The sequence below is a fragment of the Sphaeramia orbicularis genome, chromosome 22 (assembly GCF_902148855.1).
Source record: "Sphaeramia orbicularis chromosome 22, fSphaOr1.1, whole genome shotgun sequence".
NCBI classification, from domain to species: Eukaryota; Metazoa; Chordata; class Actinopteri; order Kurtiformes; family Apogonidae; genus Sphaeramia; species Sphaeramia orbicularis.
Window position 1 is genome coordinate 31,917,721 of NC_043978.1, and position 27,984 is coordinate 31,945,704.

A 27,984-nucleotide genomic window follows, 5' to 3' on the forward strand; every position below is an offset into this window, starting at 1 on the left:
ACAAATCTGTCAGTCTTCACAGCCCTTTTCACTCAGCTTCTACATATATACTTTTTTTCTGTGGGTTGTTCTTAGCAGCCACTGGGATCAGAATATGTGTAATATAGTAGAGGATTGAGTCAGAGAAGGTTAACCATGTTGTTAACACCCTCCCTGCTGACGAAACCTCAGCCTTACACCTGCTCACCACACAACACCACAGTTTAAAGAGTGAGCAGCAGGGGTGTAAATTAGCATGAAGTAGAAGTTCGCAACCTTTGTCTGTGGCAGGCAGCCAAAAATTCACTTTGACCTGAATAACTGTAGTAGAAGAAAATGTTTAGGATTGCCCTGTAGACTACATGCAGGGCTTTAATCCTCCAGAGGACAAAAATGAAGTTGCTCTCAGAAGGCGGTCAATGGAAAATCATTGGCAAGCTGTGTGACGTTTATAACGGTTCTAAGCAGCCCAAAGGCCATTGGAAGACTTTCCACAGTCATTTCTGTATAATTAGGAATTTATCAAGGGACCCATTTTAACATCAGAAGACACTACATCGGTTGCCAGCCCTAAGGTTAGAAAACTGTGATGTACTGTAGAGAATTGCAGTGTAAAACCTAGCTATAGGCGTGATATGTATGTGTACTGCGGAGCATTGTGTGCACAGGACCCCGGGCTGTGAATAGTGATTATAATTTCATGGTGTGTTTTCAAGTGTTTGTGTCTGTCTATGTTAATGTGTGTGGCTGTATTTATTTGTGTGTAAGTGTGTAGACTTTGAATGTCAGAGAAGCTGCTCTCACTCAAAACGCATACACATCTCCCCCCCTCCCCTCCCCAATCCATGTCCTGGTCTATTTTTAGAGCCGTATGCATTTTCCCTATGCCTGCCACTTCTCAATCAGAGATGTCTTTCTGTGTTTGCATCAAATCAAATGCATCAAGCACACATTCATTTAAGTGTACTTGTGTAATTGTGAGGATTTCCATTTATACTGCAGCCTATATCTTATGAAGTAGTATCAATCATAAAGAAACAGCACTTGTAACTTCTTATTTCTGCAGCATATTTGAACAAGAATGAAAGAAAAATGGAAGAAATGTGCAGCTTTATTTAAGATTTGTGAAAGAAATTATCCAGGATGACCCTTGCTTATAATACAGTAGAGCAAAAGTACAATCAGGAAGTTGAAGTAGTTATGTTGAGAAATACAACCATATACATCAGCAGCAAAATCAGTAAAAACAGCTACAGCCAGGTAGTTATGATTATTATATTCCTGAAGTAGTGTGAAAGATAGATACGCAGATACTTGATTCATCCCCTCAGGGAAATCCACGGGTCCATGAGCTCTCATTACATAACACATCAATCACAAGACACAATAAATAATTAATTCAGTATACTCATGATAATTAGTGGTGGTAGCAGTAAGTAGTAAAGTGGAAGAGGAGGTATGAAAGATATCAGTTTTTGGCCATAATGCGAGTGATTGTGAAGTGCTGCAGTGTTGCTGCATAATGGTTTTACAGTATGAAGAAAAAAGAATGAGTGCCCATGCAAACTATCTTTATATGCTGTTTGTTTTTGCAAAACAGTGCATACTTGAACCCCTCCTCCACATCTGCTTATTTCACTGCAACTGTAAAAGTGATGGCATCCACAAAATGCACAATAACACATAATGCAAAGGAACATTTACACTAACACACATAGACTCATAAATGTGCTTTATTTTGCTTGATTAGAGATTCACTGGAGTTTGACGCATTTTTTTTTCTTGCCATTTTCCCTCCTCTGTCCCTTTCTGCAAATGCAGCATGTGTAGTAACACGACTGTGCAGAGCAGAGCAGAGGAAAGGCTGTCTAATGTGTGAAACATGTGCCGCGGGTTGGTCAGCTGCCCGGGTCCTGATGAGAGCAAAAAAGCCACAGAGAGGCCAACGTGACAGAAACGTTTACAGACAGTTGTAAGACAGCAGGCTCTATTTCACACATTATGGGATGAATATTGTTCCAGGATATAGTGTTTTCTAGAAGGACTTTTGTTATTGCGTGACTTTCCTATGGTTGAAAGTTATAATTTTCCCATCTCTGGATGTTAAAATATGACTAATGACTTTGAGAGCTATTGATTCTCCAATCAGTGTCAGTAATATAGGGTGGGGAAGTAAAATTTACAATATTTTGAGGCAGGGATTGAAAGACAGTGTATGACCAATTAGTTTATTGAAAGTCATGAGAATTTATTTGCCACAAGAAAATTTACATAATAGAAAATGTTTTTATTCTATGTGTCCTCCTTCTTTCTCAATAACTGCCTTCACACGCTTCCTGAAACTTGCGCAAGTGTTCCTCAAATATTCAGGTGACAACTTCTCCCATTCTTCTTTAATAGTATCTTCCAGACTTTCTCGTAATAGTTTTGCTCATAGTCATTCTCTTCTTTACATTATAAACAGTCTTTATGGACACTCCAACTATTTTTGAAATCTCCTTTGGTGTGACGAGTGCATTCAGCAAATCACACACTCTTTGACGTTTGCTTTCCTGATTACTCATATGGGCAAAAGTTTCTGAAAAGGTATTGATAATAGTGTTAGGTATGATTATGACATCAATATATGTTTGGTTTCAAAACAATTGACGTAGTGCCTGCTGAGAAAAAACAACTAAATGTTCATTGTAAATTTTGCTTCCCCACCCTGTACATTGTGTTTAGTGTTGTCAGTGATAACATAACAATTTTAGGGTTGTGCAACATGATAAAATTTCATCTCGTAAGTCATTTCAGATGTAAGCCATGGGGCGGCTGTGGCTCAGTTGGTAGAGCGGGTTGTCCAATGACCAAAGGATCAGCGGTTTGAATCCTGGCCACATGTTGAAGTGTCCTTGGGCAAGACACTGAACCCTACTTTGCTCCCAGTAGGGCCTGGCACCGCCCACTGGTGTATGAATGTATGGGTGAATGTGAGGAATTGTAAAGCACTTTGGGCACCATGTAGGTGTAGAAAATGTGCTATATAAGTTCAGACCATTTCATATCCACATTATGAAATTTATTATGATACAGTGTATTTTCTGAAAAATCCCTGAATAAGTAGTTATATAGGATAAAAATTATCCATATACAAAGTCTATTTCTTATGACATTTTAAATTATGCACTTTACAAATGAAATTCACTTTCCATATACTAACATGTATAAATACCAGCATAAAGTGTGACTCTGTCTTCTGTACGTGGTTAAAGTGGTTGATGGTGTTTGAGTCTGTTGTGAGGATCAGTCTGCAGCACAATTTACAAAGTCTGTTTTTCTGGTCGCTGTCAGACTTTTTATACCCAAACCACAAATGTGATTGCTGTTCACTCTCCCCCATGGCTGTTTGTGTTGCTTTCATGCAAATCTCTTTCCTGCATCTGGGTGAAAGAAATTGACTTTATATACATTATGTGTATGTTTTGTTTATCCTAAAGTACACAGAACACCTACTGCACTGTCTCTGTCCTAGACTGGATATCCATCATCTGTGGCTTCTTGAGGTTCCTCATATTTTCTTGCCCAAGTGAAGGTCTTTTTTCTTTTTTTTTGTCTTTTTTGTTGGGGGGGGGGGGGGGGCATTACTAGAACTACAGGTCAAAGTGCAAACAGAGAGTCTTATATATTGTGATAAAACCATTTGACGTAAATTTGTAATTTGTGATATTCGATTACATGAACTGAACTGAACTTGAATTGAATTGCATTGAATTGAAATTGAAATTGAACAAACTATGTATGTTAACATTTGCTCAAGCAGCGCTAAATCATTCGCAACTCCTAATCCCACAATTCCATTTTAAAACAGGTATTTTCTTCCTTTGTTTTTTAATAAAACTTCTGCCCACACGACATTCTACATTCATTCTACAAAACACCACTGTCCAAATGACAATGCAAAAACAGCCACAAACTGGTAAAAGCCTCATACAAACTAATGTTTCTGTTGGACTTAAACTGTTGGCACTGTTTTGATAATACTGGACATAGCAGATGTAGGGGTTTTAATTTGTCATGAAGGGGATCAGAAATGATGAGTTAAGTTATAAACTTGAGTTCCTTTATTGTTCGTTTGGGTTAAAGTGTCGTCTTTACATTATATGAATTTGACCATTTTCCAAAGGTATCCATGCTGACCTGATACACTGATTTATACACCTGGATTTGATGTTACAGCTGAATATTCATCACACAAAGCCGTAACAGACATACACAAAATAGGGTTTGATACCATTGTTTTCTAAACTGTTCTTCTTTTTCTGTCCACAGTCCACATACACACTGAAAGCTACATTTTGGAAAGCCTTTTTCCAAATCTTCATTTTTGTGAGCTACAATAAGAGACCCAAACTTAGAGAAAAATATCTGTTTTGCAAAATATGGGGATCAGTGTGAATGGGGCATAAATCTATGACCAGAAATGCCGCAGGACATTCTCTGTAACTGTGTCTTCTTGCATCAGAAAACATAACGTTTGAAGACATGCAGTTAAATCACTCTGAAAATGTCAAAGGCAAAAAAAGAAATCTATGAGTATTTTTGTGTGAAAATCGGTAAAACAAGCAGATAAAACACAAAACAATGAGCTTTGAGTGTCCTTGAGTCATCACTGTGGTGCTGACCTGACGAAGAGGTGGAAAGAAAACTCCTGCACAGAAATTAATAATGGATCATCACGGGCATCTCTGGACAGTATCACGACCTTTACATTTGCTTTGTCAGTTATGAGTTTGTGAGAAGTCAAATATCTTTGCACATTAATGTTTAATAGACTGATAAGATCAATTTTAACAAAAAATGGGTGACAAGAAAAGTCAATTTCTGAGACGATATGTTACATTTTATCTTTTCTGACATCCTTGACACTGACCGCAAACGTGTAAAGAAGTGATTGTCGCTCATGTGGATGTAATGCTCAATAGTGGGCGGATTTGTATTCCAACCGAACACCGAAGCAGCTCATTTAACTAATCATCCCACTTTCAACCAGAAATAAGTAATTAATTAATGAAATCACTAGAGCTGCATGATATTGGCAAAACTTTTAATATGCGATATGGGTGTACAGCACTGTGATAATGATAATATTGCAATATTTCTCGTTCATCAATATTCAGCGATATGAATATTGCACACTCTGTTATCGTAATAATGATATTTTTTTAAATAAAAATCAACCACTGTACCTGTTGGTGGAGTAAAACATCCCAATCTCTGCAGCCATGATAGTGTAGAATTAACAGTATTTCCGTAGCCTTCTTTTAGAAATAGCATTTACTGTATGTATAACTTATCGAAACAGTGGTGTAGGAATAAATTAACTCCATGGAACTGACTTAGAGGGTTTAGAGCATAGAGACTAATAAGAAAATGTAAAACTTATTACAGCTTGTAGGGCAGCGTGACGAGGATGAGATATGATTTAGACATCAAGTTCTTCACTGCTCTAGACCTGAAGCCACTAGTTTAATTCACTCTGTTGGTAGAACTATAGATGTATTTCATGAAGTTTTTAACATTTTAGAAATATCATACATGGCATTATGAAATATTGTGAAGGACAGAAGTTGTTGTCTGATAAAACATGTCATTTTGTTTGAATATCCCTTATGCTAAAACTGTAGCACTTAATGGTTTTTGGCGTCATTAAGCAAAGAATCCATAATTACCTCTCAGCGTATTCTAATGCAAGTGGTGTAACAGGAAACAAGAATTCTACTCCTTTCTGTGGACTATATCAGTCTGTAGAAATTCTTTATAACATATATATTGTAGGTGTTATACAGGCAGGTGGAGAGGTGACTAAAGGCCCTGTCGACCAAAAGCATTTACTGATCTAAATGTTTAATAACTTAAAAAATACGTAATTATTTCCATTTGTGCATTCAGAGGCTCCGTAGAGAACATGGATACACTGTCATTTTCTGCAACATTGACTCATATTACAACCCTTGTCTAGGGTGATGCTATGGGAACATAACAATTCACAAATAAAACCCCTGTAGTTTAACAAATGACTGGCTTTAGACGAATGTTATGTTCTTTTACTGATAGAGTATAATTTGCCTTTAAAAAAAGGATTTTTCTTCAGTTTTCTGTTTTGATATACTAAGTAGTATATTAGTACTTGGGAAATGTTAAATGTAGAAAAAAAAATCATTTGGAAGTTGCAACAAAACACAGGCCTCGCTCTTTAACCCTATAATGCCAAACATCATATTTGATACATGAGTTTCGAAGCCCTCTACATGATCAGTGTGATATTTTTTTTCTTGAAAAACCGGATGTAAAGATACACGCAACACACGGATAATCCACCAGGGGGGAGGAATTTGTTCACCAGAGGCCTTTAAAGTGACACTACAATACTGTCAAGAATGAGGAAGGAGGCAGAACTTTGACAATTTTGAAAAGGAATTACCAATTTATTAGACATGTTCATGTTATATTATGTTTTTGTTTGTTAAATAATAATAATAATAATATTTGAGCATTGAGACCCAATGTATCAAATGTGATACAAAATTGAAACTCATACATGGAAATTGATATTTGAAAAAATAAACTTTGGGGTTGTTCAGAAGGACCAATAAAGGCTCCAGTTTCAAAGAACTGGAAACTTTCTGTCAGTGATTTAATGGTTCAGGCTTTACAGGGTTAAGGCTCTTTAAAAATGTGATTGACAGCTGTGATTCCCAGTCGCTGTTCAGATTTCCCCAGATGTGACTCTACTGCTCGACACAAAAGCATGAACCACTATCATTTCACCTGTGTTTATATTTATTCTTTTGATGTGGACCAATAGGAGAAAGCTGCAGTAGGACTTTATTTCATATTCAGGTGTTTTTGGCTCCTGTAACTTTCTAAAGCTTCAATAGGTATTATCACTAGATGTTTTTACAAAATCTCCAATAACAAAGGGTTGATAAGCTCTACCTTTCACTGTCCTGAATTAAAGATGTCCAGTCTTTTTGAGATTTAGAAAGTATTGGTCTGGACAATGTAACAGTGTTCTTTTGTATGTTCCAGAAAGTTGCCATGCCAAGATGAAAGAGAATTTTATAGTGTGAGTCTTTGAATTATATATACATGATCTGTTCATTCTGAATGATAAGACTGAAATGAATAGGAAACCATGAAGATACATGTTCTGCAGCAACTTGGGAGTATCAAAAACAACTCCCACGTAACAGGGGCTTATCCACTGATCATAACATTCTAGGCTTTTGATGAAATATAAATTGAGGAATATCTTGGCATTAGAACAATAACACAAAGATATGGCATCATTGCAAAGTATCATGTTGTATACATGTTTGGTTTGATATAGTGTACTATATATAAGTATAAGTAAGTCATGTAATGTATTATGAATAACTATAAAGTCTTCCTGATCAAAGGTTGTCCAGTGTTATGCAAGACGAGTTTTTAAAAGAACAGTTTCCTCTCAGTGTCTATTTTGGTTATGAGTGGTCAGAAATAACATCTGTTGAAGTAGGTTGAAGTCAGTTTTCTTTTTAAGCATTTCCTGTTACTGTGAATCTGTGGGTATTTACTCTAAAATATGGGGTATTTTTTATTTTTTTATTTTTTTTTTAGTTTGGCATATGCTGGGAAAGATGTGTATTTAGTTTGGCTGAATGTGTACTTTATTGGGGGGCATGTACACAGTAGTGCATAAGTACCTAAGTACATCCCAAAATAAATGTAACTCTAAGTCTGTAATCAAAATGCCGGTGATTGCAAATGGGTTAAAGCTGAATATATTTTTATATTTTTATGTAGAAAATACCCCACAGCAGTAAGTGGTTCTCAAACTCAACAATATAATCCTTCTGAAATCAGAAAAAGGCTCAAACATTGAAGTGTTGCTTTAAATCTGTGTGTTTAGGACTGTACAGCTTTCTTGCCCAGTTTCAAATATTTGTTAGAAAAGAAATCACAAAGTTACCAGGTTTATTAAGTTACATTGCTTTGATAAAAACCCTGCGATTAACTGGCAACACATCCAGGGTGTACCCCGCCTTCACCTGTTGGTAGCAGTGTTAGAGTTCAGCATCGCCAAGACCCTCATGAGGCCTAAGATGTTCAGAAAATGGATGGATGGATGCTTTCATGAAATAATCGAAAATTCGTGTGCATTATTTACATTACTTACTACATATTTAATGAATAAACATAGATTATTAATGTGTAATATGTTACATTTCAGAGGTAATCTTATCAACACTGTATGTTCCTCTGAGATGACCAGTTTTACTGTTTGAAGAAAAAAAAAATTAAAGAAGTAGATGTTCATTACAGAGAAAGACAAATCTGCAGGCTCTCAACAAGGAAAATTTGCACCCTGGAGAGAATCTTAAAAGCCCCTGGTAGCATGAACAGGACCAACTGTACATGTAAAACATGACACCAACAGCCTGCTGCTTTCTATTTTTGGAGCTTCAACAGTTTGCCTCGTTTCTATACATGACAAGAAGGCTTATCTTTTATTATTTTAGTGCACTCACATTGCTAGCATTTACTTTTCCCTGATGTAAAGGGGAGCTTGTCGTTCTCCCAAGTCATTCATATATGATGGTGTTTGTCATTTGGCTGCAGGCGGTTTGACTTGGCTGGCTCTGGTTCTCTTAGCTGTCATGGACCTCAGCCTGACACCCAGAATAGCCCACGTGCATTTTTTTTTTTTTTTTTTTTTTTTTTTGCCCTCTTCTCCTTTTGCCCCCACCAGGGTGCTTCTCCAGCTTTCATTTTAGAGGCCTGACTGCATCCTCTATTACTTCCCCCTCTTCCTCCTCTCCCTTGCTTGTCGCCCCCTATCAGACACTTCATCTCTGAGTGTTTTATTGCATTGTGTCCTTGTAGAGGAGGACCTTTGGGCTTGCTCCAGACATCCAAAAAAATATAGCTCACTTTTTCCCCCCCTGCTCGCCTTGCTCTTGGCTCAGGAAATATGGAGCATGGTTTGCATGGAGCCGTCCTCTCCCTTACCTTTGAGTGTCCTCTTCTTTTTTTCATCTTCTGCTTTTGTCTTTTTCTCCTTCAGCTGTGGCAGTCAGCATGTTTTTATGGAGACAGCGTTGCAAGGGTGCATGATAAGTAAAACCGGCTGGCTCTACTCCTCCTCCCACAGTCAGGCCTCTCTGTTTAGATCAGTGACAGTCTCTTGCCTCTCCAGAAAGTACATTTTATTCTCAGCCATAACCCTCATGTCTTTAGTATTCCTGGTTTCCCAGAGCTCCTCTGTTAAGTTCTTTTTGTCTCATATCATTTTTCTCGACATCTTAGGTAAATTGTCCCCCAAGTTTTTGCCTGTTTTGGATCAGTGTTTGCCAGACAGAGAAATTTTTTATCCTATAGAACAACATTAAAATGAAAATATTGAATTTATTTACAGATTAAATAAGGAAGAAATGTTAACCCTGCAAATAATCTAAAATAAATGAATGTGAGCAATTTAACTTCGTAACTTATTAGTCATTTGTACTCTGAGGGAATGTCATCTAAAGTTTATAAATTATGCACTTTTGATGCATAACTTTTAATCATGAATATTTTTTGTAATTATTGCCTGAATTATTTAATAGTCATTTAGAGCAAAATCTTAAAAGCTCAAAAGCTTTTTTCAAACTGGTTGCATCTGTTAATTATTTCCATTAATCTTGAATTTTTCCTTTCAGCTGCAGGTTTTTAATGGACTAAATAGTCACTGTATATATTTGGCAAATATATAACATCCAAACCAAAATCTACAGTGTAATCTGTCATCTTAAAAGGAGAACAAAGATATTCACTTTACAACTGCATTCTCTCCAAAAAGCTCTGAACCTTTTTTTTTTTAAATTAAATTTAAGAAAGACTTAAATGTAATTTTTTTCCTTGATGAATGTCCTTGATAAATGGCTCATGACATACACCTGATTATGTAGATCGAAGACCTTATCAAAGACTGGACTGATTGTTTCTGTACTAAACTCAAGAATAGCCATCTGGTTTGGTTTAATCATCACTGGAAAACTATTTTGTGCTCATCTAAATTATACAGTGATAGAAGAAGTATTCAGATCATTTCCTTCACAAAAGTACAGCAATGTTAAAATAGTCTAGCTGGAATTACGGCATGAAAAACCCTACTTACATTTAAGTAAAATTGTAAGTACGTAAGTATTAGCAGCTAACTGTAGTAAAGTATTTTCAGTACAAGTGTGGGTTTGGTGTCTGTGACTGATAAATGATCGTAACTGTCATCATTAGATTATTAACAGTGAAGCATCAGTGTTTTCACAGCGTGTTACTGCTGTAGCTGCTGGAGGTGGAGTTGGTTTGTATGACTTTCTATCCGGTTTTATTTACAGGGAAACCAAAATAAATGTGAAGACTCATCACATGAGTAATGGGAGAGGAAAGAAGAACACAGAAGTTCTGATGCACCAATCTGTTTTCAGTTTCTGGACTTTTTCACTCATCTTCGCTGTTTGTTGACATGTTGGGTGGCTTGAACATTTAATGAAATGTGAGAAGTTTGGAGGGAATGTGGTGGAGCTGTTAACGACTCACAGACATCTGAAATGTGAGCCCGACTACACACTGCCATTTGGAAGATGGCAGAAGCCAAAGATGTTGGGAGAAACTGGTTTTAACTTTAAGCTTGTTATGCTATCCATTGTGTAAGATCTTCATCCTCAAGTTAAGCTGTCAAACAAATGTAGTGAAAAAAGTACAATATTGATTAACGTAGTGGAGTAGTTGTATGAATTGGCAGAAAGTCTCAAGCACATGTACCACATATTTGTCCAATAAATGCAGTACTTGAGTAAATGTTTCCACCACTGACAGCCTATATAGTTGTGACTGGCAGTGCAGCTCTCTGCAGGGCGACTCAGCTTTACCCTCAGGTTGCCTTTGTTGGTAACTGTGTGATCCATCTTTGGAGTGAAAGGGGTGTCCCCGCTTTAAAGGGAGAGAGGTGCAGTTTCAGGACAAAGGATGCAAATGCAGCCTTTCTCTGGTTATTGGTGATTTAAGACAATGGGTAAAGAGCTGGAGTAAAGGTGTGTAATCTGACAGGACGCAGGAAGCTAGCTGCCACTGTGATCTCCTGGCTGTCCCCTTCCTCCACCTGCAGCATGCATCAGCTGCTGAGGTCTATGTGTGTGCGTGGGTTTGTCAGGTGAAGTACTAGACTGTGTGTCAGCAGACAGAGGTAAACCTGTTAGGACTCTTTATCCCCGTCAGGGACAGTTTCATTGTGCTGTTTAGCTCAGTGCAGCCACATGAATAGAAATGAATGGAAAAGGTTGAAGTTTTTACAGAAAGTGGTCGTGTGTCATGTGTCGCATTTAGAAAGGAGACAGGCTGGGTAAAGGGGTTTTGTATCCATGACAACAAGTCAGAGCTAGAGCAGCAAATGGGAGCGAGTCGGGTGCATTAGATATTCGAGTCCTAGACCTGAGAATGTGAGGGATCCATGGGATCAGAGGGGTATCTTGTCACCGAGGGCACATTCTCCCCCTCCTTTAAATCTAACACACGCTGTAATCTGACCATGTGCCCACTAGGTAAGATAAATGAGAGATTTACTGTTCCCACGGAGATGGATGCAGGTTGTGTAAGGCTACAACCACGAAACCTTTTTGGCCATGCAGAAGGTGAGAGGGCTGTCTTGGTTGAGGAAAGACAGCTGCACTCTTCCCTTGGAGTTTGGATTATATGACTCCTTGTGACACCAGCTTCATGCCTACCCATCATTCCTCTTAGCAACGATATTAATAAACCTGGCAGGGCTCTCACTGTGACTTCTCACCGTGAGTTACACGTCTGTCAGTCGCTGAAACACACACCTTGCTGTGTGGCCTTGTCTTTCCACCTGGTTTTGTGCTTGTGAAGCCCATGGGTTTTGAACCAAAAATACATCATATCAACATTTCTATATACTTTTTCAAATTTCTAGTGTTTTAACTATTTATGCTCTTTGTAGGATATAAATGCCATGTTATTTTACTGTCTTAGAGTACCTTTGTTATATTGTATTGACCTTCTACAGGGGTTGGACAAAATAATGGAAACACCTTAAAAAATCAACAAAATCTAATTTAATATGGTGTAGGTCCGCCTTTTGCGGCAATTACAGCCTCAATTCTCCGAGGTGTTGATTCATACAACTTGTGAATTGTTTCCAAAGGAATTTTAAGCCATTCTTCAGTTAGAATAGCCTCCAACTCTTTTAGAGACGATGGCGGTGGAAATCGATGTCTTACTTGAATCTCTAAAACTGACCATAAATGCTCAATAATGTTGAGGTCTGGGGACTGTGCCGGCCATACGAGATGCTCAACTTCATTAAAATGTTCCTCATGCCATTCTTTAACAATTCTAGCTGTATGGATTGGGGCATTATCATCTTGAGGTGAAGGTGTTTCCATTATTTTGTCCAACCCCTGTAAATCTTAAAATCCCTTACCCTCATGCCTTTGATTAAAGGCTGAGAAGTATCACGGTCTTAGTTTGTAATCAATCTTCATTTGGCATAAGATCTGCTTTCCAGGGCATCGCACAAAATGTGTCATTAAAAGAAATAAATAACAGTACTATCAAAACTTACTACTAGCTTGCATAATTTTAAATGAACTTTTTTTTTATCAAGTGGTTATAGTATTTTAAAGAAATTAATGATTCTAACACAGTTTGCTAAGATGGTGAGTTCATCTCAGTCCATTTATAGTTAACATAGACAGTTTGTGTAACATGTTAAGATAAGATAGGATAAGATAAGATAAGATAAGATAAGATAAGATAAGATAAGATATGCCTTTATTAGTCCCACAAGGGGAAATTCCATGTTCTGTCAGTGCTTCACAACTCCAACATGTTGTGAGTTGACACAGATGCTTTAAAGTTATGCTAGAGTGTAAAAATATTCAAATGTTCAGTAGCAACATTTTATGTCAGCGATCAGCTTGCTCTATAAATGCAGGTGAAGTCCATATGACATATATTCTACTTTTGTCCTCTATCTGTTCCTGTTACATCATATAATACTTTATAGATCAATCACTTGCCATGACCCCTTACCCACCTCTAGAGAAGTCAAAGCAGAGTCAACTGCAGCGCTGTGTCCTTTGTGCCTGTAGCGATTTAAGGGTCGATTTCATGGACTGAAGTCTGAACAATACCAGACAAGCTGCACTGAGTTTTTGTTAAAGCCAGTGACTGTAAATAAGGGAGGACAAGGTGAGTGTGACATCAACCACTGGCTTCAAACTGGTTGTTTTAGAGCCAGCGGACTGTATTTATGCTTGGGTTTTTGGAGCTGAAAGAGGCAGAATGAACACAAAATTAGAGTATGAGTGGAAAGGGTTAAAACAGAGTAAAGCTGAACATCAAACTGTAACTGCTGTAAATACTTATTAGATATACTTATATAATACAATATTTCCCCTTAAATATTGACATTTGTAAATATGTGTGAAGTCTAACTGAATGGCGCTGTCCATGGTACTGAAAAGGAGACTTGATTCTAACAGATTGAATTGGCATTTAACCTTTTGTTTTGTGTATGATTGCATCTCATGTGTCTGTATGAGAAAAGGACAAGGCATGGGAGTGAAAACATTGCCCTAAATGATAAAATAAAATACACCTGTATAGCTGTATGGTGGTCAGCTATAATATTATGAACATTGACAGGCAAAGTGGTAGTTATGTTGATTATCTCGTTATAATGAGATCTACCAGTGGGTGGGATATATTAGGCAGCAAGCGAACATTTAGACCTTGAAACAGCAAAATGGGCAAGAGTGGGGATCTGAGCAACTTTAACAAGGGATCAGTTGGGACTGTCAACTCAGTGAGTCAGAGCAGCTCCAGATTTTGTTGGACATTCCCAATGTAAAGTGGTTTGTAAATACCAAAAGTATCTGAAGAACAACGACAGTCGAGCATCTATGGGAGTATAACATTATTACCACTTGTCTAATATTATATAGGTACCACTGTAATGAAATAATCAATATAAATACCCCTTCTTCTATCAGTGGTCAGAATGCTATGCTGATCATTCTACATGCAGTGATTAAGTTTATGTTTCTAAATTGTACATGGCTGGTATCATACACCAAATAGGCAAACTGTACTTTATAATTTTTGTCTGTCAATAAAAACATGTCAGAAACATCTCTCATCTTATAGAATTTTTTGTCATTAGTGAAATTTTATTGAATTTGTTTGATTAAATAAAACTAAAACAAAAATCAACAAAGACTAAATAAGATAGTGTGGTCTTAATAAGCAATATCAGCATAAAGCCGTTCCATGGCAGGACATAAAGATGAAGAAATGAATAAATAGATTAAAAACAATCCTTGTGATTCAATCAAAGACAAAGTTTTATGTATTTATGTTTAAAACTGATAAAATACAGTTAAAACAGAGTTTTTAAAAAAAAATTAGAAAATGTGTCAAGAGCATATGTTAAAGCAAAACAACTTTTATTACTCATTTTCCCCTTGAATAAAGCCCAAAAAGACCCTAAAGACCATTAAATATGATTCTTGTGATTATGTCATTTTTCTTTCCATAGTTAAAATTATATGTTCTCAATCAGATGAACCCTTTTCTATTTTTTTTTCATACACACCTCATTGCAGACATCACAATTTTTTTTTATTTTTTTTTTAATATTTTGTATCAAAGATTAATATTCATTTTTTTATTTGATCTAATCAGCAGTAATATATGGTGAAGTAAGAAAACAACCTAAAAGCATTATGTAGTTTGTTTACCTTCTAAGTAGCAGTAATAGGATACCTCAGTCAGGACATGAATTGCGTTTTATTTAATGATTTATTTTTATTGAAAAGTTGAGGTGAACTTGGTCATAACTTTGCTAAAGCACAAATTCAGAGAAATGTAGCTGTAAATCTCATTTAATATATTAGAACCTCCACTAAACTTTCTGTTAATCACTGAAACTTAAATCAATGTTACAAATGTATGCTAAAATGTTAATTTGCTAGCGCTGGGTCTGTGTGCAGCCATGAAATGAATGTTTGTCGTTCAGTTAAATGAATGTTAATGTCATAAATGAATCACAGTTAACAGCATCTAGTCTTTCTTCCATTACTATTATTGCTAAATCACCACACAAATCCCATCTGTCGTTGATCCGAGTGAACAGCAGATACAAACAAAAGTGATTGTGTATTGATTCATCTTTTCAGATTCAGAGTGCATAAGTGGCACACAAATACTTCTATCTCGTAAAAAAAAAAAACACACACACACTTCTAAAATTGCCTTCCATGTGATCACATCCTTCATGAGCTGCTCAAGGACACTTCAGTAGGGAGGATACTTGCCAAAATGGGGGCTTGAATTTGGGTCCTCTGGATGAATGACTGTCTTCTTCAGTACAAGGCCACCCTGCTGCCTCAGTGTTACTGAACATAACACGAGATACATCAGATCTTGCGTAAGGGTACATTTAAACATGCTGCATACCACTCCTACATTTCTTTTTTTTGCACTGCCCAAACGAGGACCCACTTTAGCATACATGTATTATTCAAACAGCATCTGGCACCACCGCTGCACAAACCCCGCCTTTCCCTTAAACAACTTACAATCATAGCTATTGTATCTGGCTCATGCTTGGCCAGCAAATTTGCAAGTAGAGGGTTTTATAATGTTACAGTGCCTGGGTTTTGTTTGATTTATGTAATATTGATACCTAATTTCAGCAGGGCAGTGTCTGTTTTAAAGTGAATTTTAGTTTTAAGTTGTGTCATGAAACTTTTTCAAGCATGGTTTCATTTGTTGTGATTTGTTACGCCTTAAAGTACTGGGTTTAAGTAAAGATGACGGTAAGAATAAAGTGGTATACATGCCTTGTGGGTGTGAAGTATTAAAAGTGATGTGAGTTTGTCACCAAATTGGAAAGAAATCATTGACAAATGTGTTTACTAGCTTTTTTTTTCTGTGATTGCTGGGGAACAGCAATAATCAGGACTATAATGAGCGGGGCCCATAATCCCTGTGCTTGGTGACAGAAAGCAGGCCTGCTTAATTAAGGCACTGATTTCCCATGAGGCAGTGAGGCCTTTTTTTCCCCTTGTCCTCTCCTCGTCTTTATTGGCTTGACTTTATTTTGGATTTTGAGCGGAGGCGTTGCCATGATCTGACGAGGCTAAAATAGTGTAGGTTGTCGAAAAGAGACGGAGTCGTTGCAAGGCTTGTTTTTGATGATTCTCTCCTTCCCTCCCTCTTTTTTCTTATGTCCTGTTTTCTATAATTTATTTCACGGCCTTTGTTTGGGACTGCTTACTTCTGGCAAGATGCAGATGATGTTTTTTTTCTAAAACTTTTTAGGATCACAAACTCTTTGTGTGCTTTCCATCATCCATACTGCAGAGTGTATTGAAGTAGAAGAAATGCGTTCTGTTTAAAAACTCTCTTCCTATCCTTCCACATGTGTTTTAGTTGTGGCTAAATGCAGTCATGCATAAGAGCGTAAAGCAACTAAAAAGCACTCAGTAGATTAGGGTAGTGATAGAGGCTGAGGAAATACTGAGCAGGATGTGAAAAGGTTGTGTTAAGTTCAAACAGAGAGCCAAGGACTTGGTTGGGTGGCAGTGGTTGTTTCTTACAGAGCACTAGGTAGAGAGAAAAGAAAGGTCACATTTAATTGCAACACTTTTAGCTGCTGCTACTTGTCTAGCCTGAGCCTAAAAGTAGAATTCTACATTTGTGAAAATCTTCTGAAAAGAGGGGGATTTGCAGAGTAAAAGCTGAGCGATTTGAGGGTCAGCCTGCACCAAAAGACAAAAATGGAAGTGGAAATTTGATATCACTTCCTCTGATGTGTTACTCCACCACAGTGGTTTCACACTTCTTGCAGTTTTATTATTTAGTGTTTGTGGAATGAGAGCCAGAGGAGACCAAAGAGTAAATCTGCTGTTGAAGAAGAGGCATCTGAAAATGGAGAGGAGGCGGCAGCTAAAGCAAATTTCAGCCGCAGTGTGATTTTTGGCCACAGAACAGAGGGAGAAAGAGACACTGTGCATCTGCCTCTCCATCTCTCTCACTCCCTGCACCACCTCCACTTTCATGTCTCACTCCCTTCACTGTTTCATCACTTTTTCCCCTCCCCTGTCAGCTCTGGACTTGGGGAAGGCAGAGGTTGCTGCTGCAGGCGACCCAGTGCAGCGGAGGTGTGAACCCACTAATCGTCTGTCATTACCCAGCAGCACTTCCCACTCGAATACTCAACTTAAGGGTGCTATCTTTCACATGTTACCATCAATTAATCACTTTCCCATTAATTTTGACACGTTAGCATAAATCAGTTAAACCAACAAGGGCACTGTTGAGAAGAGTGGCATTCTTGATGCTCATCTTACTCTGGATGTTCTAATATAGATAGAGTTTGTCTTCACACTACAGAAAACAGGAACACTTTCAACCTTATGTTAGCTTGTTTTATTACAACTCAACCCACAATGGAGGATAAATAAGAAATGAAGATCTCTGCAATAAGAAGTTAAAATTTATAGGGAATGTTGCCTGGGTCTACACATAGCATCAATAAATTTTGGACAAAATGGTAGATTTATTTGCTGCAGTTACATAAGATGATTGATGTCACATCTGCACTTCAAAAGTGAAAGTGGAGCTAAGAGAAAGTTTGTTCTGGATGCAAAACTAGCTCTGAAGTTATGGCAAGTAATACCCTGTACCTATTCATTTAGTGAGATCAAGAGCTGCTGATAGACTCAGTTTCCAGCCATTGATTAAACCTAGTTTAAGAAACATTTTCCTGTAAAGACCCTCATTTAATTTTTCTTGAAGTCACAGCTTAGGCTTAGTTCATGTTGGGTAAACTGGCTGATTTATTGGGTTTTGAAGCTACAGGAGGTAAAATCAGAAAATACACACCTTCCCTCAGTAGCTCTCTCTCCTTTCAGATCAAATCAAGTTATAGAGATATGAAGATAGATGACCTGACATCGTTTCATGCTGCAGCAGAAAACTAAAGCTGTTTCCAAGACGAGTAGTAGAGCAGTAGAGTCATGTCTGACTGAATCTGAACAGAGATTGCTAATCACAGCTATCAGTCACCAAACCTCTCCAAAAACAATGAGCAGCCAAAACAAGTCCACATAAGGGAGCTGAATTCTTGTTTTCCATCAGACCATTTGAGTTACAATATGCTGAAAGGTAATTATGGAATTTTTCATGCCGCCAAAAAACTATCAAACACTGCAGCTTTAACTTTGGACAGAATCTGACGTGCTTCTGCCTCCCTTTAGCTGAGTTCTTTGTAACAAACGTTTTTTCTTCATAGTGAAAATATAACTTTTCAGTTGAGCTACTACAGTAGAGATGCTAATATGCATTTATCCTATTCTGTTCTGTGGTGAACTGTAGAAACAAGAATGGTGCATTGTTGTGTCTAATGAATAGAAATCACATTTCCAGATTCTTAATCCATGATGATCTACAAGAGCCCGGCGGCAAATTCTAAAAAGTTGTAAACAATGCGTTCAGTGCATTTGAAGTCATTGTAAATGACTTGGAGGAATGCAAATCTGTTCGTAGATGTTTTGATTTCATTCATATTCATATTATTCATATTAATGTGAATGATATGTAATGAATATTCAGCGAATACTTTTGATATTCTATGACTCAAGATTCATTCTTTATTTTCATGTAAATACACTCTGTTTTGTGTCAGCAAATGTGTCTGAATCCACGTTACTTACACTGCAGCCTTTCTTGGCCTGCCTGCCAGATGTTTTTAATTTTAATAAGATTAAATTTTAATAATATAAATGGTACTTGAGGCTAAAAATTCCCACCTTTTTTACTATTTAGCTCTTGAGCCCAATTATCGCCCAGTTGGTTAATGTCATGGCATACTGATAACTTTTTATCCTTCCCTAGTATGTGTCGACATGCAATCAATTAAAGCCATCAGTAATTAAAAAGTGTCCAATCATAGGAACAGTCTTCCTCTTGCAACTTTTATCTCATTATTCCGCCCTTTAAGGAGAGGTTTGCATCGTTTTTCCTACCAAAATCCCATGAAATATTGTAAAATTCGCATTTGTCTGACCTCCACGAGTCCCATTTCTGCCCTTCATTACCACAGGAAGGTGGATTTTTAACTTTTAACCCTGTACCGTGAAACTCTTTGTTATATCTGAAAGAACCAATATGATCACAGTAACAACAGAAAAATAAAATCTGTATCAAGACACAGCAAATAGAAACGATTCAGTAGTGATGGGTACACATGAATTCGTGTACCTCTGAGTCAGTGTGTGTGTGTATATACGTGTGTGTGTCTATAAGCGTACTGCCATCTGCTGCACACTGTCACACCCTCTGTGTCTTTTCTGTCAACACACCACAGTGAAACCATTCATATTACGCCACCATCCACTGCACCGGCAGCGGGACAGTCCCTGTAAACACTGCACTCTGATTTGTGTTTGTGTGCACAGCAGGTGTTTGATTGTATCCCCACCACACACACACGCACACTTTACTCAAAGTGGCTTTCTGCAGCTTCCACAGCGGCTGACGCCAGCTGTTGGGATAGATGGATGAATTATTGATTATGGCGACAACAAATGCAAATTTTGTTTAATGTTCCCCCATGTATGCTGTTCCACGTGTGTGGCTGTGTTGGTAAGTGTGTGTGTGATGTGTATATGATTGCAGGTGACTTGTGAGTAGCAGAGTCCATATGGTGTGTGAAGATGAGCCTGTTTGTGTACGAACAGCCATTTATAGCAGGTATTTGTTCAATCTGGGTGTTATTACTGCTCAGAATAAAGCAGGAGGACGGGACCAGGTTCTTAAGATACTGTACATATGGTGACAAATGAAAGGAAAATCCAACATAAAATAAGACATTAGTGCCTTCAGGATGTGATTGTTGGCATTGATTCTACGTCTGTGAACTCTACTGGAGTGATGAAAACAGTTTTTACTAAAGATAGTCCTCATTTGATGTTTTGATGATGATGGATGAGAGCGCAGTCTAACATGTTAGTCCAAAATTCCCCATCGATGAATTAGTGAAGTAGTTAAATCAGGTGACTGTGAAGGTGTATGATCGACATCACTTTTCATATTCATCAAAACATTCAGGAAACTGTGGTACCCTTTGGATAGAGATATTGTCAGCTTGTATGAAGCCACTTGCATAAGGTTTTTCCTTTAATTTGTTGCCCATCTGCAGTAATTCAGTTTTTATTTCTTATGGAAAAGTTGGGAAAACTTTGTTAAATGCCACATTTAGAGAAGTATAGCTGTATAGTAGAGCTGGAATCAAGGGGAAAAAAAAACACAATTATTTGAAAACAGACACAGCTTTCATCTTTCAGTTAAACCCAAAACACTAAATGTAAATATAGATGTTCTTTCATTGTTTTAATGTCATTATGGATGTTGAGAGACAGACTAAAGCAGCAGAATCCCAGTATCTGATCAGTGATTGGTAATACTAACAGTCATTCACATACTCAACACTTATCTGTCTACATCATCTGTGATTTAGGAAAAACGGTGTGTTAGAGTAGATGCAGAAGTCTCACATCCTCTCAGACCACTTAAATTACAATATCCTGAAAGGTAATCATGGGATTTTTGCCCAATGATGCTCAAAAAAACATCAGGCACTGCAGGTTTATAATGTAAAAACATGCTATTACTCATTGAAATTCAATATTCTAAATTTATACTAAAACGTTATTCTTTTAATGCTGTTTCTTTGTAAAGCCATGAAGTAAATGTTTGTCTTTCAGTGTGTAACCAGTGAGAACGTTTGTGTGCCTGAACTTTTGAACCCCTGACCATAGAATTCATCAAAAATAATGATGTCTCTTCCTCTGTTTTTGCTTCACAGTATCATCATTTTCCTTATGAAAGGGACATTAATTAAAACTGTGTCATGTGGGAATATTCACTTTAATGATGGTTCAGAGCAGCAATGTGGAAGTGTTTATGCATTCAACAGAGACAGACACAGTGATGAAGTGTACTCAAGACTCCTCAGCATTGTGATTCTTAACACACTCAGTGAGTGAATTACGCCTCACAGCTAATCATACTTTCGGCTGTCAAATATGAAACAAAATAAGCACTTCTATCCTGTCATTGCAGTTTTTTTGTCGTTGCAATCTGTTAGAATCACAGAGTCCCTGTCATTTTCAGCGCAGCTCCATTAGCTCACTGTTTATCCTAAGGACTAATTACAGGTAACTCAGTCTTGGTAGAGTGGAATATCCGAGTGTAAAATGTTGGTGACAAGTTAATTTATGTTGTAAAGCTCCAGAGAAATGTCACACAGTGGTGCTATAGACTATGGTTTCCTAAGATGTCAAACTACTTGAATGTTTCTATGATGCCTGCATGTCTAATTGTTCCATGACTGTTTTTAGTGATTCCCATCAGCTCTTCTACAAATTAGAGTTGCATAACCAAATTCTGCAACAGAATCAAGTCTAATTGGATTTGAATGAAGACAGATTTATTGAAATAACGATATGCTTATGAACATATTGCACTATATCAAGTTAATCCAATAGTGGATTATAGAGCAGACAACTGACCTGGCATTTCCAGAACTCCATGTGTCCAAAAGCTCTAGGATTACTGTGCAGCTGCTTTAAGCTAATTTAATTATAATTGTGTCTGCCTATATGTAAGACAAAAAAATCAACAGCATTTGATTTTAAGAGTATAATGGTTGGATTATTCATTCAGAACCACCATAGTACAGACATTACCACTCAGGCCAAGCAGTTTTTTTTAAATGTGATGTTATAGCTAAACATAGTTATTTGTAAGTTAGTCATGTGTCGTACTAAGTTTAGTTCAAGATTATGTGCATTTGACTGAGTCAGTGGTGCTATGACACAGCACATAGAAAACATGCATGATTCTGTCAATCACCTTCAGCCTAGTTGAAAAAATGATACTTCTGTTGGTGTTTTCATTTGGTGCAGTGGATCTGGTTTAAAAAAAAAAAAAAAAGAATATTTATTGTGGTGTGCACAAAGGCCACTTTAATGGTTGATTTTTTTCAGTCAGGATAAGTAGATAGATGGATGATTTTTTTTTCAGTATGATAACCAAATATAAAATACTCAGCCATGATATATGTGATTTCAGGTAAATAATGAAAGTTATTTGTTAAGCAATGATAAACTAGACTTGCTCATTTAATTCATGCTCTATCTTTATTCAGGTATGAAATGTTTAAACTCAGAGGAAACTGCAGAAGACAAACATATCTAACAGCCATGGGATCTCAATATAAAGTACAACGTAATGTTATGAAGTCCTGTTTAAGATTTACTTTTACTACAGGTGCTTTCATTGTCCTTAGTTATCTGTTGATTTGAAGCCGTCTGAAGAGAAAGAGGCACATCAGGTGAAAGGGTGATATAATTTAGGAGGTGTGGCCAACAGGGCTGTACACTTGAAATATTCATTCATTTCCTGAACCACTTAGTCCTCATGAGGGTCACAGGGGTGCCATTAACACTAAATAAATTAGACACTCCTCCTAATGCACAACTATTTCTATATATTTTATCTACTTTCATAACATCGGATATGTAATTTCATTTTATTTATGACCTATTGCCTTGTGTTTTTAACAGCCTTATGTAAATATATGTTCACCGGTAGCATTATACCAGAACCAAATACCTCAGAGGAGACTATACAACAACAAAGTCTAACTTGAACCGCTGTCTCTACAACATAAATGGAAAGAAAACAAGCCATTTGCACTGAGGGCTTTCACTTGCTTTTTTCTGGATGTAAAAAATAACGTTTTCAAAACCATGACCCTGACTTCTATGTACCCTTAAACTCCTAATTGACATGATAAAGGCCCCAGGATGCTCAGAAACGGTATCGGACAAACAATTACCACAAAAAAGGGGGGTTCAAGTAGTATTACACAGAAAAACATTACACACAGGAGCTCATTTTTGTCCCAGGGCCTTCTAGGTCAATCCAGTCATTAAATATGTAGCTGTTTTGTACTTTTGCATGTTTGCAGAGTCACAAATGTGTGAGGGCACATTAGAGGTTTCTGTGGACTGTCATCCATGTCAGGCAAACTGCCTCGTATCGGTTTGCCAGATCCCACTCGTCCACTCGACTCCAGTGCTTCCTCTTCTCATTCCTGATTAAAAGCGAGGTGCTTTTCCAGGCAGAGGCACTGCAGACATCTCGCTTAGCAATCTGAGGAAAGCCCTGCCAGTGGGATGTGGAAAGAAGAAAAAGAGATGGATTGTTCTGCTGCGTGTAGTGTGCTAACAGGATCCAGATAGTAGACTCCCCCCTTGGCGAGTGAGGTTCACATCCAGAAGAGCATATACACCAGCCAGAGAAAGGGATTTAGCTTTGCGTTACAGCAGAAATAGAAATGCATTTTAATTCTCCGGAGAAGCTTGGATTAATAGTTTTATATACATAGCGTGTGCAGCATGTATCTGTCTGCACAAATATCTGAGTGTGTTTGAGATAAAGTGCACAGCTGTGTATGTGAGAGCTTTGACTGACACAAGCCGCGCTATATGTCACGGTGCTGGAAGTACATCAGCAGGATGTCGGGGAACGAGCTGCTTTTTGACTCGATACATGATACATGAGCAGCTATCCATAATGAATACTGCCATGCCACTTATCTTATTAGCTCAACCCCTGCTTTCCAAATACTGCTCTCTCCCTAAATAACATGCGGAAAAATTGTATTTTTGGTTGGATGAAGAGGAAAAGCATCTTCCCATGAGATGTCAGACACATAATAAAGTATGTCATCCCTATTTCAGGGCTAGCTGCGCTGCTGTCGACTATTGTTGACTTGTCTGCCGCTTGCAGAGAATGCTTTCTGAGGCCTAAGAAAGCGGATGCAGCGAGTGTCATGTCTTGTCTCAAGCATTGTCGGTTTGTTTTCATTATTTTCCTGGATAGTAGCAGGCAGCATGACGTGCACATGATTTACAGGCGGTGTGATGAGGCGTTTGTGTGAATCCAATTCAGTTCAAAAAAGCTATTCCTCGAGGAGTTGCTGCTGTGATATGGAGAGGCGCACAGACATCTGGGTACCTACTGACCACTTAACTGCCTGAACTCGTCAATAACTCTTTAAAAAGATCAATTAGGGCGATCAGTGGCGAGAACGCCGCTGGGGCTGAGGTGCCATATTGAGCTGTTTCTGTGTGATGATGTCACATGCAGCTCTTTTTCAGAGAAAGAGCCTCACCCCTCAAGACATTTCACTTCATTAAAGGGGTGTTCTACTCAAACTGGAGCAATAAACTCACCAATAAGCTGCTTCCCTCTTATCTGCCTGAAGAGGCGGGGGGGAGTCCTCCTAGTGTCCAGCCAGCCGTCTCATTGAAAGTGTTCTGACTGAAACATCGAGCCATAAAAATCGATTTAGATAGCGACAGTTTCTTTCATTTATCGTTCACTCACCTTTTTGCCCTTGTGAAATGTCCGTTTACACATTTTACAACCTGATTGATTACATGCTGCTGTTTTCAGTTCATTGTGTTCTTTTATCCGCCCTGCTCTGGAGTGTTTTGCACCCTCTGCTCCATTTATATCAGACCCTGTGATAAATATGGTTGTCATGACACTCGTGGCAGCCAATGAGCTCCCTCGAACATGTGAGTGTGTCATGTCCAGCTGGTGACAGACAGAGCAAGCTGACCTTTCACCTTCTAACCTTTCTTCCATGCTGATTATTAATCCTACTTACAGTGCACTTCCTGTGTCCCTCCATCACAAATTAACCTTTCTCTTCTTCTTCTTCTTTCTCCCTCCTTCTGTTTCTTTCCTGTCACGCTCCTTCCTTTTTCCTCTCCTTCTTGCAGCAAATTTGTTCACGTGAAAATTATTGACGATGAGGAGTATGAGAAAAACAAGAACTTCTTCCTGGAGCTGGCCGAGCCACGCATGGTAGACATGAGTCTGCAGAAAGGTGCAGTACTAAATCTATTTCTTTCTCTTTTGTCACTTTTTTCACTTTGTCTCTCACTCTCACACTTTGTCGGTGTCTTTTCTCTCACCTTTACTAGCCTCTGACTCTCTGAAGACCCCTCTGTCTCTTCTCTGTACCGTCCCTTTACCTGAACATTCGTTTAAATGACACTTTTCACCCCTGTGCACCCACAAACCCTGCATCTCACAATCATGCTTTTTTTTTATTAAGCAAAAAAAAATATGCCTGCAAAAATCAAAGCGCAAATGCACCATCTACATCATAATGACAGGCTCCCCAGACAGCGTTGTCATCTGCATAAAAACCGAACAGGGAGTCTAGGAGAGCTGCGATCGCTTACAATCTCAACAGAGCAAGTAGCCATTATTATGAGAAGACACGTTTTACCTAAATGCAGAGTCTAGTAGCTATTTTTAAATATATGCTCCTGTTTCTGTGAAAAATGAAAGCAAATTGCTGTTGATAAAATAGCATTATTGACTTTTGTTTTTTCGCTCTTACACAGCGCAAGCCACAAGACAGCAATTCATGAGTACATCAGAGCTTTTTTTTTCTATCATATGTAGCTTATATTGAGGTATAGAGTTACTAAATTGGATTCCCCTGCACAACCGTCTGCCTTACCCAGCCAAGTAAAAATAGGCAGATATAAGATGGAAAAATGTAAAATCAGAGCAAGTTATTTATTGTAAGAACCATAGAAACCAGTACGCATTTTTTTCAGATTTCACTAAAACACAGAGCCATAGCTATATTTCAGCATATGCTCCTGTTTGGTGAAAAAATGGAAGCAAATTGCTGTTTATGAAATAACATTATTAATTCATATTCCTGCTATTACTAACTGGCAGTACTTCTTGCATTTACTACCAGAGCTCTTTTTCCTGACTGTGTCACATATGCAGCTCATATTGAGGTGAGGGTTTGTGTAGTGACTGTGGCAGAGGGCATGTTACTCCTTGAATTGGATTCCTCTGCACAACATGCATGCCTTTCGCAGCCAGGTAAATACAGACAAGCATAAGACGTGATAGAATTCAAATCAGAGTAAGTTTTCATCATAAGTTTTGTCGGTTTTTTTTGGTTGTTGAAGCTTGTTGTTAGTAATGTCTGCTGAAAGAAGCCAACAGGCGTTTTCTTAAGATCTGCACACTGTTATCTAATGCAGTGTTATCTAACCATGCTCAAGGCCAGTGGATGGGAGAAGCTCACAAGCTGGTGCGGAGGGTGCAGAATCTAACACTTGGCTGTTGCCTCCAAACACTACAGCTCATTATGTTTACGTTATTGGGTCTGGCAGCGCCGTCTCAGTAGCGCCGGCTCTGTTCTCAGAGTAAGAGTCATGATGAAGAGCAGTTATGATGCAGGTCTTCATGAGTGACGGCTGCATCATCCCAAACACTCCTCCGCTGCTTTTTGATTCTTGTTTTTTCATCTTTTTCTTTGTTGGTGAAGGTTTTACCCACACATACAGGAAGATAAACAGCAAGCTGTCTGTCACGCAGTTTGTCACTTCAGTGAACTCTGAGTTTAAACTTATTCCACTTCTTCTTTCATTGTTGATGTATCTATGTAGGAGCTGAGGGAAATGTCTAAAATGAAAAAAAAAAAAAAGTGTAAATACAAGGGATGTGCATGAACACTCAGTCGATGGTAAATTTATAAGCATCGTCACCTTTTCAGATGAATAATTTTTATTTGTGGTGACAGTGAGGATAGGGGGAGATTAACATATTATTTTTTAGAAACACAAATCTAATGTTTATGGCACTGTTTCTCCTGGAACACTACATGTTAAAAGTAAAGTCTGAGTAAAGTGAAGGAAAGTGCTTAAAGTGTTTGAATAGTTAAACGATATACTTGTGGTTCATCGACTGCTTGGTTAGCCATTTTGATTTTTGTTTTGTTTTATTTTATTTTTTTGGTGTTAAAATCATTTTAGTTCAGGTTCCTCATACAGAACATTTGTGATGTAGTGGATAAGACCAGTAAAATACCATCATAATAACCTACAAACAAAGGCAACAAATAATTTTCTCCTTGTTTTAGTGTAAAAAAGTAGTAGTTATATTTTTGTTTTAGTTTGGGTGGAGGTCACATGTTAATGACTGACATCATAACTACTCACTGATTTGACCCAACCATCTGCCCATGACGAAAAGCATCTACTGTCCTGAATATTTAATAACTTTAGATCCACTAATCCAATCACTATATTCAAATAATTCAACCAAAATGCAGTGTCTCAGCTTTTCACTGGTATCAGATATGACCCATTTGCAAGTTCAGATGCTCTGTTGTGAAAATGGAAACACTGAGTCACTAATAACACCCACAAATACAATGGTCATAGATGCTTGTTTTTATGTCACTTCATGATATGTTTTGCAGAAAAAGTCTCTATTTCCTCAGTTTCCTCTGTTGTGATATAATAACCTTTGAATTTCCTCTACATCTACAAGGTCAGTAAATTAAATATAGGAAAATACCAAATTTTCACTAAAAATTTTAATCCACAAAGGATAATATTCTAATAAATAGTCATAAATCACTGAGGAAAGGTTGAATGTTGAAAAAAAGAAATCAGTTGGAAGTCGCCACAAAAAAAGTTCAGGGTTAAATTGTTATTCAACAGAAATGTAAAATGTCACCCCCAAATGCACATGCACACACACTTCCCTAACAATAAATGCAGCCTTACTATTAACCTGCTATTCATCTTAAATTCATTCATTCCTTTTAAAAGCCTCAGGAAAATTTCAATGGTGCAGGGACCAATCCTGTCTACCAGTCCCGCCAGTTCATCAAAGGGCTGACATGTACAGATGATTCCGTTCACACTCACATTCACACCTACGGGCGATTTAGAGAGATAATTAACATGTTAAGGTGCATGTCTTTGAACGGTGGGAGGAAGCACCCAGAGA

At 37.8% G+C, this 27,984-nt stretch overlaps 1 protein-coding gene across 2 annotated transcripts in view; it reads left to right on the plus strand.

The window, feature by feature from the left end:
• slc8a3 (solute carrier family 8 member 3) overlaps nt 1–27,984 on the plus strand; it is a 167,997-nt gene that overhangs the window by 73,464 nt on the left and 66,549 nt on the right. For both annotated transcript variants that reach the window (XM_030127446.1, XM_030127448.1), the window contains exon 3: nt 24,930–25,036. In XM_030127446.1, the coding sequence (XP_029983306.1) occupies nt 24,930–25,036 (107 nt within the window). The remainder of the gene's footprint in view (nt 1–24,929; nt 25,037–27,984) is intronic.